This window comes from Protomyctophum parallelum (genome assembly GCF_964188405.1).
Source record: "Protomyctophum parallelum genome assembly, chromosome: 10".
In the NCBI taxonomy this organism is placed as follows: Eukaryota; Metazoa; Chordata; class Actinopteri; order Myctophiformes; family Myctophidae; genus Protomyctophum; species Protomyctophum parallelum.
In genome coordinates, this window is record NC_139704.1 from 7,876,467 (window position 1) to 7,890,336 (window position 13,870).

Consider the following 13,870-nt stretch of genomic DNA (forward strand, 5'->3'; position numbering starts at 1 on the left):
ATACTTTCACCTAGTAAAACATTTCAGTACTTTTTCCACCACCTCTAGTTCATTGTTGTACATTTTGTATTGTTCATACCCATTGTTGTACATTTTGTATTAACCTACATGTTACTGTAGGTCTACTGTTCACAATATGTACCTTAGTCACAGATCTCACCCCCCCCCCATCCCCCCCATATGAATTACACACCCATGACCATTACATTTGCACTTACACATTTTACAAGGTACTATAAAAGTAAGATATAAAGAGTTTAATGTCCCCAAGGGGCAATTTGCTTTACAGACAGCTAGTCCGATGCAATAAATCATACACAAGCACAGTATACAAGATCCATATCCCGCACATTGGCACAATGAATCACGGGGGTAAATAAAATAACGAGACACACAATATGACATTAGAGTATAGTGAAAAGAAAAATGGCAGGAACAAAGGAACACAAACACAAAGTGTAAACTATTATTGCTACCGTTGGGGACACTAAACGAACCAGGGGGGTTCCTGGCTGCTGGCAAAACATATTCTCAGTGTACATTTTAATTTGGGGGTCCTTGATATGAATATGTTTGAGAAGAATATTAAGATATTAAGATTTTACTGTGGTTTAAACACTAGGAAGCAAAACTACACTTCAGAAACAACGCCCCCCCCCCCCTCAAGTAGCCTAACTCAAGAACGTTTTAGGCAAGTTGATTCTTATCACTAGAATGCCAGATCACTAGAATGGTCCTTGGAGGGCTTGCTATAGTCTTTGTTTTTTGTGTTGTATATTTGCTAACTAGGGTTAGGTTATTTATTCAATGGAGAGAAGTTTTGTCCACTCCACCACTCGAGCGATGCACAAGAAACGAAACCAGACTGGGCTCAGTCATGGGCACAGTTCACTTTGCAGTTGGAAATATGGTTGGAAACAGACTTTCCGTTGGCCTATGGTGTGTGCAAAATATTACCAACAACGAAATTTAGACCCGAAATTGGGGGAGTTTGACCCGAAATTGACGCATTTTTGACGCACAGGCAATGGAGGTGTCCCTTATTGGAAACTGTCTGAGTTAGCAACCCTATTTCTAACTCTGAGAGTGTACTGTACAAATGCAACCTCTCTGGGAAGCACAGCTGTATCCTCTACATTTTCAGAGTTAAATTACGACTATGGATTTGACTGTACAATGTGAGGTGGAGGTACCAAAAAGGTCCTCCGTGATGATGGGGATGAGACGGGCCACTGTGTGAACATCTGCTCTGACTTGTCATCAGTCTAATTTCAGCCCGGTCAGGTCGGGTGAGAGAGTGTACTGGGGAGTGTAAAGAGCCAACTGTGAGACAGCCCTCTGCTCGACCACAGTAGGAGGCTAAAACCCATTCCCTGGTAAATGGGCTCTAGTCTGTTAGCTAATGGAAGTCTCTGCCGAGTAATACATCACTGTGTTCACGAGAGAGAAAAGAAGAGGGGGGGGGGGGACGCTGATGAGAACAAAAGATGTGTGTGGAAAAGCGACAGAGCAGCTATAGAGGAGAGAGGTGCAGGGAGGAGATAAACTGCAGACTACGTAGTGCAAGAGAATAAGAAGAGGATGTGTACAAAAAAATAATAATTAAAGATTTGAGAGGAGAGGGAGTAAAAATAAAATGATGGAAGAGAGACGGGGCGAGAGAGACGTACAAAGAGCGGTAGGGAAGAGAGAGAGAGAGAGAGAGAGAGAGAGAGAGAGAAACTAAGGATTGATTTCCTCTGGGTTTTGGCCTGGCTGATTATGCCCAACCCCAATGCAGGAGTGGGGGCAAGGGACGATTAACATTACAAATTGTCAATTTAATCCCAGCAGCCAGTGTAATTGTTGTGCTACTGCACTCTGTGGCCATAAATCTGCCTCCCTCTCCTTAAAGAGCAATAATTGGGAGAAGAAGTGGCCCAGCCGAACAGTCCTGCCCGTGGAGCCCAATGACTTGAGGTTAATGGTGAGGCATTAAACAGACTTGTCACAGGCGAGGCCCGGTATAGCCCGACCTGTACCCGTGTGAACCGGCCCCCCTGTCGGACCATCCAATTGTGCTCCGCGCCACACTCGCATGAAATGGAGGACAGCGCCATAGTCTATACCCAGAGGGCATTAATAACAGAGGAAGTGCCGACAGAAGTCATTAATTGACAGGAAGCCGCCCTGAGTGACACATGGGGACAAGATCGGGTTCCACACACCCCCAGCCCTCACGTTTTTTTCTTCCCCCCCGTTGCAATTATCTTCCGGGGTCTTCGGGTTAAGTCGTCGGCGCCGCGGCTAAAATCTCTGATGTCTCCAGCATCTCCTTTGCTGTGCCACCCATGGGAGACACTCTATCTACAATTACAGATAACCACTCACCTTCTAATGGAGTAGGCGGCGGGGGGGGGGTTCTTATAAAGTCCCCCTTTACGTTCAGTAATAATGGTTTAGCTAAAGGCGCTGACAGCTCCAATTTAGACGATGAGGCCAAAATGACAGCATAAAAGGGATTTAAAGACAGACTAATCTGAAATTAAAATCCCCCCGAGCCATACTTGAGACAAGCATGTGGGAGAGAGTCCATCTTGTACATAAGGCCCTACATGCCTGATATTTTTGTCTTTAGCCTCGAATCTCAAGCGGATGCCTTGAGAGAGAAGGATTAATGAGTTATAGAGACAGTTGAACAGGCCATTAAGTAGTGTCTGAATGCGGATGCCCTTCACTGGGCGAGACCTGCAGGCTGTTCTGCGCGCGCACGCGCACGCGCACACGCACACGCACACGCACACGCACACGCACACGCACACGCACACGCACACGCACACGCACACGCACACGCACACGCACACACACACACACACACACACACACACACACACACACACACACACACACACACACACACACACACACACACACACACACACACACACACACACACACACACACAAACACACTTCTGTCTCTCTCTGCATCATCTTTCTCCACGTCCCTCTCTCTCTCTCTCTCCAGCTCCATATTTTGCTCTCTCTGACACACATCCACCGGCGGCAAAATCCTGTTAAAAAGCAGACTGTCACGAAGTTCCCTCCCGCCTCAGCGCCTGCCGCGGGCTGTTTAGCCCAACAGCACTCCATAATCGTTCACCACGCAGTAGGTATAATGTCAGTGAGCATCTGAGACGAGGCTTATTCCACAATAACTGTTTACAGAGGGAATTACAGGGGGGGGGGGAGGGGGACAACAGCGACATATAATCTTTCTCCCAAAGCTTTGCCCAACAGTGGTCAATAAGAAAAAAGGCTACAAGTGAATGCTAATTTAAATAAATAAATAAAAAGGATCTTAGCCGTGGTAGTTTACATACATTTGATCACAAACTTTGGTCTCTTTGCGAGTATGGAACCAGCACACATGGGCTCCTGCCACCAACTTAATGGCCATCTGCTTGTGGTGCAACGAGCGTGGTGTTGGCGTGCACTGACGCAAGGCACTGTGTGATCTGATGTCACAATCCCACTGACTCAGAGACTTCAAAACTCTGCCTTCAAGTCTCAGATTAGCGCGCGTTAGCGAGGCGTGATTTGAACACTTTCTTTCACTTTGATTCAGAGCTCTGCCAGCCTGAACCGCACTGATTGCACAAATTAAAGCAAAGGGGGCATGTGTGTGTGTGTGTGTGTGTGTGTGTGTGTGTGTGTGTGTGTGTGTGTGTGTGTGTGTGTGACTGTGCGTGACTGTGCGTGTGTGGCTGTGTGCATGCACGTGCGTCTGTGTGCGTGCGTGCACTGCATAAGTGTGTGGAGGCACTAGAGGCATTATACTTGTGTGTAAGTCCTTTCAATGTCAGTCAAAGTAACCATCACACAACCAGTCTTCTGAGCGTTTCCTTACTAATTTCCTCGTTTCAGCTCAAACTCTCATATCTCTTGACCATGCTGGCTCAGGGACAATGAAGCTCAACTGAATAGCGCCATTACAGCCCGCGCGCGTGTAGAAATTCCTCCAGCGCTCTATCTTCAGAGAACGGCGTCTACACAGTAGGCAGAGGCGGAGATGATGGATGGAAAGGGGGTGAAACGTGGCCCTCTCAATCTCTCTCCCCGTTGCCATTACCAGGGCAAAGCTGAATCTCATCTGTCTGCCACAGAAGCGGTGCCTGACCTTGCCTCTGCCCCCAAGTTATGCTTTCAGAATCAGCGGGAGGGGGGCAAGAGGAAAAAAAAAGATGAACCCGTTTTTACAAGGACGTTTCTAGATAAATGTATTTGTTACCACCCCTTAGGCTAACAGAAGAGTGGGGATGAGAGTAAAGGGGTGGTGGAGGGGGGGGGGGGGTTGCAAGCCATGATATATAAGGCCTGAGTGAAGACACGAACAGGCCCTGGGGGCTCAATTGCAGATGACAAGGTTACGCGACTTAGAGTCAACCTTTGCTACCTCTACTTAATCACTGTCTCTTGTGCTCCTCTCCCTGCGGGCTGGTCCCATTCCGTCCACTCCACAACTACGCCCAAGGCCCCCTGCCCAGCCACCCACCCACCCACCAGCCCCTCCTCGGTGTAAAGGGAGCCCCCTGCCCAGCCACCCACCCACTCACCAGCCCCTCCTCGGTGTAAAGGGAGCCCCCTGCCCAGCCACCCACCCACCAGCCCCTCCTCGGTGTAAAGGGAGCCCCCTGCCCAGCCAGCCAGCCACCCACCAGCCCCTCCTCGGTGTAAAGGGAGCCCCCTGCCCAGCCAGCCACCCACCCACCAGCCCCTCCTCGGTGTAAAGGGAGCCCCCTGCCCAGCCAGCCACCCACCCACCAGCCCCTCCTCGGTGTAAAGGGAGCCCCCTGCCCAGCCAGCCACCCACCCACCAGCCCCTCCTCGGTGTAAAGGGAGCCCCCTGCCCAGCCAGCCACCCACCCACCAGCCCCTCCTCGGTGTAAAGGGAGCCCCCTGCCCAGCCAGCCACCCACCCACCAGCCCCTCCTCGGTGTAAAGGGAGCCCCCTGCCCAGCCAGCCACCCACCCACCAGCCCCTCCTCGGTGTGAAGGGAGCCCCCTGCCCAGCCAGCCACCCACCCACCAGCCCCTCCTCGGTGTAAAGGGAGCCCCCTGCCCAGCCAGCCACCCACCCACCAGCCCCTCCTCGGTGTAAAGGGAGCCCCCTGCCCAGCCAGCCACCAGCCCACCAGCCCCTCCTCGGTGTAAAGGGAGCCCCCTGCCCAGCCAGCCACCCACCCACCAGCCCCTCCTCGGTGTAAAGGGAGCCCCCTGCCCAGCCAGCCACCAGCCCACCAGCCCCTCCTCGGTGTAAAGGGAGCCCCCTGCCCAGCCAGCCACCCACCCACCAGCCCCTCCTCGGTGTAAAGGGAGCCCCCTGCCCAGCCAGCCACCAGCCCACCAGCCCCTCCTCGGTGTAAAGGGAGCCCCCTGCCCAGCCAGCCACCCACCCACCAGCCCCTCCTCGGTGTGAAGGGAGCTCTGGACACAATACAACTGTCTGTTTCCTTCCTCCCATCCTTCTTCTCAGGCCCATCTGATCCACTTTATGCACCATTTATTACCTTACTTACTTTTTTTTTTTTTGCTGAACCACAAGCTCATCGCAACGTTCACTTTAGTTTTAATCGTGATGCTTTTATCCCATTTCACTGAACAGAATGTGAGGTGCTTTTGTCCAGTGATGGAAAGTAACTAAGTGCATTTATGTGTACTGTACTGTACTGTACTGTACTGTACTGTACTGTACTGTACTGTACTTTTTGCCAGCAACAAGGGGTGTTTGATTGATTGAAATATTTATTAACAGTTAATAGAATTACAGTACAATTCAAGCACAACTCAATACAAAGACTGTTAACTGTGAGTGGACGACCCAATAAAGCATTACACTTGTTTACAAGAGGGTCCACCTTGTTCAATTCATCAAAATATTTAGAGACGTACAAATATACACTTCTATAAAGCCATAGAATTCATCATAAAGGAGGTAAAAAGGGAAAAGAAACATATACAGTGAGGGGAAAAGGGGTGGGTGGGTAAATTCAGATTTTACGGGGGCCAGTTTCGAATTGCAGCCGTCCGTAGGTGCCCTTTGAGAGCGGATTTGAAGGAGTCAAGGGATTCGCATGTCCTAATGACTATTGGTAGGGCGTTCCACATTTTGGTGGCATAGGAGTGAAAATAATTTAGTCCCTTGTTTTTGCCGAATCTGGGTTGCGTATGGTTTGTTGCACTCCCTCTGGTGTTGTGGGTATGGACTTCGTTAACATTAAGGAAGTATTTGGACAGGTACATGGGTATCTTGGTGGTGTATCGAATCTTGTGGACCAGACCCATTGCAAGATGCTGTACTCTGTCTTCGACCCTAAGCTATTCCAGCCTGTCAAAGTGGGTAGGGGTTCGGTGGGTTCGGGGGGTGATGCCAAGTAGGAGCCTGGCAAGTTTGTTGGTCTGGGGCCTTGTTTTAAGGGCCTTTGAGGTGCTGTGGTACCAAGAGGTGCATGCATAGTCGAAGAAACCTTGTACAAGGGCTCCTTTAAGAGTCTTCAAGGTGTTTTTGTTGACCAGTGAGGAGATCCTGTAAAGGAATCTGTAGTTCTTTCGTTGACTTTTTTGATTACATTGGTGGAAATTTTATCATGGGAAAGATTAGCCTCCAGGATGGAACCTAGGTAGGTAATTTCATCTTTTCGTGTGATAATATTGTCACCCACTCTAACCAGGAAGCCATCTGCCAGTAAAGGCCCTATTATGCTTCCTTGTGGAACGCCACAGCTCACTGGGAGGAGAGGGGACAGTGTTCCGTTCACCTCCGCCATCTGTTCTCTCCCCTCCAGGTAGGATTGTCATATTATCGGGTCATATCGGTATCAGCGAATATGCAATGTATATGTAAAGGGTTGACACTATGGCAGGTAAATAAAATATTGGGGCATGTGGAGTTTGCTTTGGAGTTGCCCAAATTGCAAGTGCACATTATGAGTGAGGAGTCTGCTATAAACACAACACGAGATATAGCTATAAACACAACACGAGATCACAGCACTGGTATCAGTATTCGGTATCGGTATCGGCTAACACAGAAATCGGGATCGGATCGGGAACAAAAAAAGTGTATCAGGACATCCCTATTTGTAAGCATCATCCGTCTCCAGGGTTTGTCTCTCTCTCCTTTACTTTTGCGTTCTCTCTCACACACTTTTAATCAATCTTTCCCTCACTCTATCCTTTCACTTATCCATCACACACACACACACACACACACACACACACACACACACACACACACACACACACACACACACACACACACACACACACACACACACACACACACACACCCCCCTCTCATTCCCCACCCCACTCTTTTCCCTTCTTTTCTGTCATTTTACATCAAGGGATCCATTTTCCATTACGGGGGTGCTCTGGCGCTGCCCATTGTCCTTGAAAGCCCTGCTGAAAGTTCTGAAAGTAAGCCACTTCTAAATTGTACTTTCCCTCACACGCATTTCACTCACTTTGTCCCAATCTATTTTCTGTCAATGCACCCTGGAACCATGGTTAGAACTCAGGGCCATTTCCCCCTCACAGTTGTAATAATGTGACCACAATGGGTATTTAGTCAAGGTTCAGAATATTAGAAATGTGACACGTCCCTTGCTTCCTTAAAATTATATAGGCTCTTGGCACCAGCATGTCACCTTATCAAATTAACCACAAACATGATTTCCAAAATAGATCATCCTTTTTTTTTCACCTATGACCAAAATTAGGATGCCAGTATTCGCTACTATGAACAGCTCCCTCGAGCAGAATCCCTCCCAAAGCAGAATATAAAGGGGAAGAGCATCTCACTGCATCGTGTGATTTCACACTTCATTTCAGCCAGAGCGGATCCGTTGGCATAAAAACGCCAAACTAAATCCCATGGAAGTATATGAAGCGAGTCTGAAGTTTGACATCTAAATTAATTTTATGTCATGGTAGTGCCATCTGTTCCAAACTATAAAATCTTTCTTTGATTACCTGGGAACCATTTCGTTTTGAGCCACTAAGGCCTACTTTATACCGTGTGGTACTGCGGTGTTGTGCAACGGAGAATAGATGGTCTCTAGCCCATTCTGACCGGGCACCCATTTTGGTGTCAGCATCATGTTATGCTTTAGCTATTTAAAAATAGCAGATCTACAAGCTCATATCGCGCCACCGAGTGGCGCGATACGAGCTTGTAGGTCTGCTATTTTTGAAAAAAATCGAAGAACGACTGATATTTTTAGAATCTGATCTCAGGTCAGAATGGGTTCATCAGACCAGTGTGTGTCCGGCGGAAACCTCGTATGAATCTGATCTCAGGTCAGAATGGGCTAGGGGAGGGACGTGCAGATTGATGAGGCATCTCTCACTGGGCTGCTACCGTAAATAAACAATCTGCTTTCTGGGGAAGCAGGAGTGGCGCTTCCTAATAATACTGTAGACATACCGTAAGATTCAGTGGTGGAAGAAAGTACTCACATTGTCTTACTTAACCCATGTTGACCTGAGATCAGATTCTAAAAATGTCTCCTACATCCTGACAGTTTTCTGAAAAAGCTATGTTTCTATGTCAGTCGATTTTTCGAAAATAGCAGACCTACGAGCTCGTAGCGCGCCACTCGGTGGCGCGCTATGAGCTTGTAGGTCTGTTATTTTTCAATAGCTAAAGCATAACATAATGCTAACACCAAAAGGTAAAAGTATCAATACTGCAATATACTGTCTTTAGAAATACTTACAAGTAAACGTCCAGAATAAAAAATGGACTAGAGTAAAATTACAAATGTATTTGTACTGTATATATTCAGGACAATACGTAATAAAAAAAGTACTGCAACTAGTAACTAAAGTAGCCTACAATATGTGGGTAAAAGTAGCCTACAGTATTTGGATCCGAGATGTATAGTAGAAGTAAAAGTGTTGGAAATTGGAAATACTCAAGTGGAATACAAATACGTACTTAAGTAAATGTACTTAGCTACGTTCCACCACTGATAAGATGAGCATTATGTCACAGCTCGAATGCAGTCCTATTACACTGCAAAATCCTCAGTATTACCCTTATTTAATTTAACACAAACGCATTTCCAAAAACATCACACAATGAATATGTTCCTGTAAGCCGTAATGTAATGTTGTAATGTAAAACACCAAATTCCATCCTGCCATCTCTCCTCAGATGCTGTTACTACTAATGCATTTATTTTAAAATAAATTGTTGCCCAGGTTGTATTTCTCTCACCAATTATCTGCGTTGAGTCCCTCCAAAATGTGTCAGCGTTTATTTAAGTGGTGCAAACCACTTCCTTAAGTGAGTATGTGTGTGGGTGCCTGCCTGCCTGGGTGGGTTTTTATTTATTTAATAATTTGTCAGCAGGGGCATGCGGTCGCAACGGGTTTCCTAACGCCAAATCAAATGGGTTCAGATCTGAGCCAAGTCTCCGGAGGAGGCGCGTCTGAAGCCTGTCCTGGACGGGGTATATCCAGACGTAAAAACTAATCCACTCCAAAATGTAAACAGCACGTGAAACATTAAGGCTTTTACTTTTTATGGACTAGTTGGTTCTGAGCTCCATGTTGTGAATATCCACCAGTTAACTGCATCTTGAAGGTTCAACACATACACATACAGCATGCTTGCATGTAAACAACACACTTCAATGTATTCACATTTCACAGTCAACATAGGTCCATCTGCCATATTACCAACACCAGAAACAAATATGGGCAAGTCTTCTCCTGCACATAGAACGGCTGCCTAGTGGAGGAGATTGAGCAGTATTTTAAAAGCTGCTTTGCCTAACACTTGGACAACCCCATAATCCTCAAACCCACCAGCCTGTGGACATCATGGCCCAAGGAGCCAAATATAAAAGCAATGAGCTGACACTCATAGCCTAAATGTACAATGGCTTGTACTAATGGCTGGTACTTGTTTAGTAAGGAAAGCTTCCTCTAAGCTTCCACAAAAAGCACAGCCAAATTCGCAATGTTGTCCGGCGTACGTGCAGGTATTATTTGCAAATACAGTACATGTGTGGGTCATTGCATTGAACATTTCTGGTTTCACACAGGACATTTTGTAAAAAGCAACAGAAGAATCGAGCGTGCGTGCACACACACACGGTCCATTAGTCACTATAGATTTCCCATCACCTTATACAACTCACACTCTCTTCCAATACATGTACACCTACAGTACATAATCAGTAGTACACTCACACTCGCCCTTGCATTATTTGTCTCACATGCACTTCACAGGCAAGCACATGGACACCGCACACACACGCACACACACACACACACACACACACACACACACACACACACACACACACACACACACACACACACACACACACACACACACACACACACACACACACACACACACACACACACACACACACACACACACACACACACACACACACACACACACACACACACACACACACACACACACACACAAATCAGTCTGGCTTTTTTTCTTTACTGACTGATAAAACGGTGTTGACCCAAAGCACTGTGAATTTCTCCTCCAAGATTGTCCTCTGATGCACCAGAAAAGGCTCTCTCTACATTTCTACATTCTGTACGGAGTGTATGCTATTGATCATTCTGAAAGGCATCAGCAACGTTCTGATAGACCACTTGACAGGAGGACTTTTCCTTGCACACTTTTTGGCACAGAACGTGAAGAATTCTTACTTCCAGGGGATTGTGTTTGCAGAGGCTGTCTAAGGTTGGCCCATGACATCAGCACCAAATGACCCACATAAAATGAGCATGTCATCATGATAGGCAAACATTTTGAATTAAAGTTTTACTTGTAACAGAGTATTTGTATATATAGCAGTATTGATACATCTACTTAACACTTTGTCTGCCGCCTAGTGATGGAAGAAGGTACTGCGGCAGTATGCCAGATGATTTTCTGTGTTTTGGGGCAGATTAATTTCCACGTTACCGGCGCATGGAGGACTTCCTTGTAAAGATCGACTATTATTGGGTATGCCTAGCAACCGGAGGGGGTATGAATATCTACATGGCTGGCAGATAACGTCCCATAGCTGGGAGGGTACGAATATATACGTTGCTGGCTGAGAAATAATTTAGTAAAACCTTTGACTACTGGCAGAACATATGAAAAATACCAATATAGGCTACTGATACAGACATAAGTGTAGTTGATAATAACACGGTATATGAATTAGAATTCCAGCATGACAATAAATGGGATGTGTCGTCTCTGACTGGAGCAATATGCGTTGTTACTAGAGATAGTCCCAGAGAGACAGCTCTGCAATAGGTTTCCAACACGGTACAGGGAACGAGAACCAACCGCAGAATATCCTGGTTACTGTCATCTTTGGAAGAACAGAGATCCCATGGTATGGACAATAAACTGGGGCTGACAAATTCCCGTCCTTTAATCGTAAAACACAAATGATGTATAGTTAAGATTTCTGGAGGAGGCAGCCGGAAACACACTGTGAGGACATAAATCACTGCCCCAAAAGGGCATTGAGATTATACTGTATGGCTGCAGAAAAGATTTGATATGTTGTACAAATATTTTAATACAGTGCCTACATTGTTTTTGGAGGGATCTCAAAGTTGTACGATTTGTCACACACTGTTACCGCAGTGAAATTTGTTCTCCGCATTTGACCCGTCTCTTGGAGCGGTGAGCTGCAGCTGCACTCGGGAATCATTTGATTAGTTGATTTGACCCCCCAATCCATCCCATTGATGCTGAGTGCCAAGCAGGGAGGCATTGGGTCCCATTTTTACAGTCTTTGGTATGACCCGGCCGGGGATCGAACCCCCGACCTTTAATACCGTTTTATGTTCATCACAGCTTTCACTTTTATTTCACTACATTTGTATACTTTTACTCTACCACTACTACTATTAGCACAGGTTGATCTGACTTACTTGTTGTCTCAGTCTGTCAATCACATTGATTAGCAATCCATTCTCCTTCCCCAACTCAGCGGTCGTCAGCAGGAAGTCTACATCGTGACCAAACTCTTTCCCCCTGGAAAAGGAGAGACATAGACCTACAGTAAGTACAGTACCAGCAAGTAAGGGAATGTCCCAGTATTTAACTGGTTAGACCTGAGACAGATTCTTCTTCTAAAGCACAAACCACACCAAAGGGTCGGGTCGGTACAAAACGGTTTAAGGTAAAACCACAGTTTTCTGAAAGACGTACGTTGCTATGTCAGTGGTGCTCAAAACCTTTTCATGTCCAGGAACCCCAAAAGTATATGTATTTGGCCGCCAACCCCCATTTTCATGATTTTTCTAAAATAGCAGATCTACAAGCTTGTAGCGCAGCAGACGGTGCTATTAAAAGCATTGGGCATGGCCTTTTTTTCATTATTAAAACACAATCAGCGCCGGGATTTCTTTCAAAATAGCAGCTTGGGGTGCCGCGCAGATATGGCAGCTTTTACTCTGAAATCCACCCCCCCCCCCCCCTTCCGTTCCGTACAAAAAAACGGCATAATGTTGCTTTCTTACCTTGCTATGATTAAGATAAAGTCGCTGGATAATCCCTTGCATTCATATTTTGCACGAGAGGCATGTTGAAGTCAGAAATGCAGAGCTTAGTATATCCATCTGGTCAAAATCACAGAGAGCTCCCTAGATTAGGAGATATGAGCTAGATAACAGCAAGAAGTATGGTGCAGAAGGAGAGGCCAACCCCGCCAAAAAAGAAGAAAAGAAATCTGAATATTTTTCTCTCGTTTGAGATCAATAGGACCTCGCAATCCATCTGTTGGATTAGCTATGACGTTTCCACCCGTCCTATGTTCAAAATGGGTTAAAACAAGCAACATTTCCTAAGTTAAGTTAAGTCTAAACTTCTCTAAAGGCTTTGGTTTTTGTTGCTTCAGCTGTGTCAGAGCCTTAACTTTTCATCAGAATCATCATTTTCTACTTGGATCAGTGTAATAAAGCATGGAGCCTGAGCAAGCTCACACAAAAGCAGCATCACTGTCAGCAGAACTGCAGCAGTCAGGGAGTGTTACACATACAGTGCAGTAGGTGATTATCAAGTTGGATAATATTATTATACTGTGGAGCTCAGCAAAGACTTCCTCGCACGTAGAGCCAACTTTATTAGAATGTGTATTTGACATAAAAAAGGTACAATATTAGTAGCCCCCACATTATGGAATATGCTCTCCCTCCCACGTCAAACTGGCCCCGTCCATCAAGACTTTTTAAATCTTGCCTTAATACCCACCTTTACACCCTGGCTTTGAACCCCCGGTTGAGTTTCTATGGTCTAGGTTTTGTTTCACTGTCTGCTGAGTTGCTGACGCTGCTGCGTCTTGTATGTTTCAGTGATGTGTCGCTGTTTTTGTTGTGTTGTGTTCTTGCTGTTGTTTTTCTGTTTTTTAGCTAGTGTATTTATTTTATTTTTTAATGTAGAGCACTTTAACCTTGTGTTGTAAAATATGCTATATAAAAAAGGGTATTAGATTGGATAATTAAATTACAAAATTACAGTACAGGTCTGGTCCAAAGTATGTGGATTGTGGAAGTAGTTGGATACCACAAAAAGTGGCTGTATAGAACTAGCGTGTGCACGCTGGAGCGAGCCCACACTAACATAGGGCTAAGATACCACCAAGAAAGAAAGAGATGACAATTAACCCATTCTGACCCGAGATCAGATTCTAAAAATGTCTTCTACTACATCCTGACAGTTTTCTGAAAAAGCTATGTTTCTATGTCAGTCGTTCTTTGATTTTTCTCGGTGGCGCGCTATGAGCTTGTAGATCTGCTATTTTTCAATAGCTAAAGCATAACATAATGCTAACACCAAAAGG

At 45.9% G+C, this 13,870-nt stretch overlaps 1 protein-coding gene across 1 annotated transcript in view; it reads right to left on the reverse strand.

Moving 5' to 3' along the window:
• dntt (deoxynucleotidyltransferase, terminal) overlaps positions 1-13,870 on the reverse strand; it is a gene marked incomplete at its 3' end in the record, with an annotated part of 108,375 nt that overhangs the window by 39,578 nt on the left and 54,927 nt on the right. Inside the window, exon 8 of the mRNA XM_083774308.1 lies at positions 11,961-12,063. Coding sequence (XP_083630434.1) covers positions 11,961-12,063 — 103 coding nt within the window. The remainder of the gene's footprint in view (positions 1-11,960; positions 12,064-13,870) is intronic.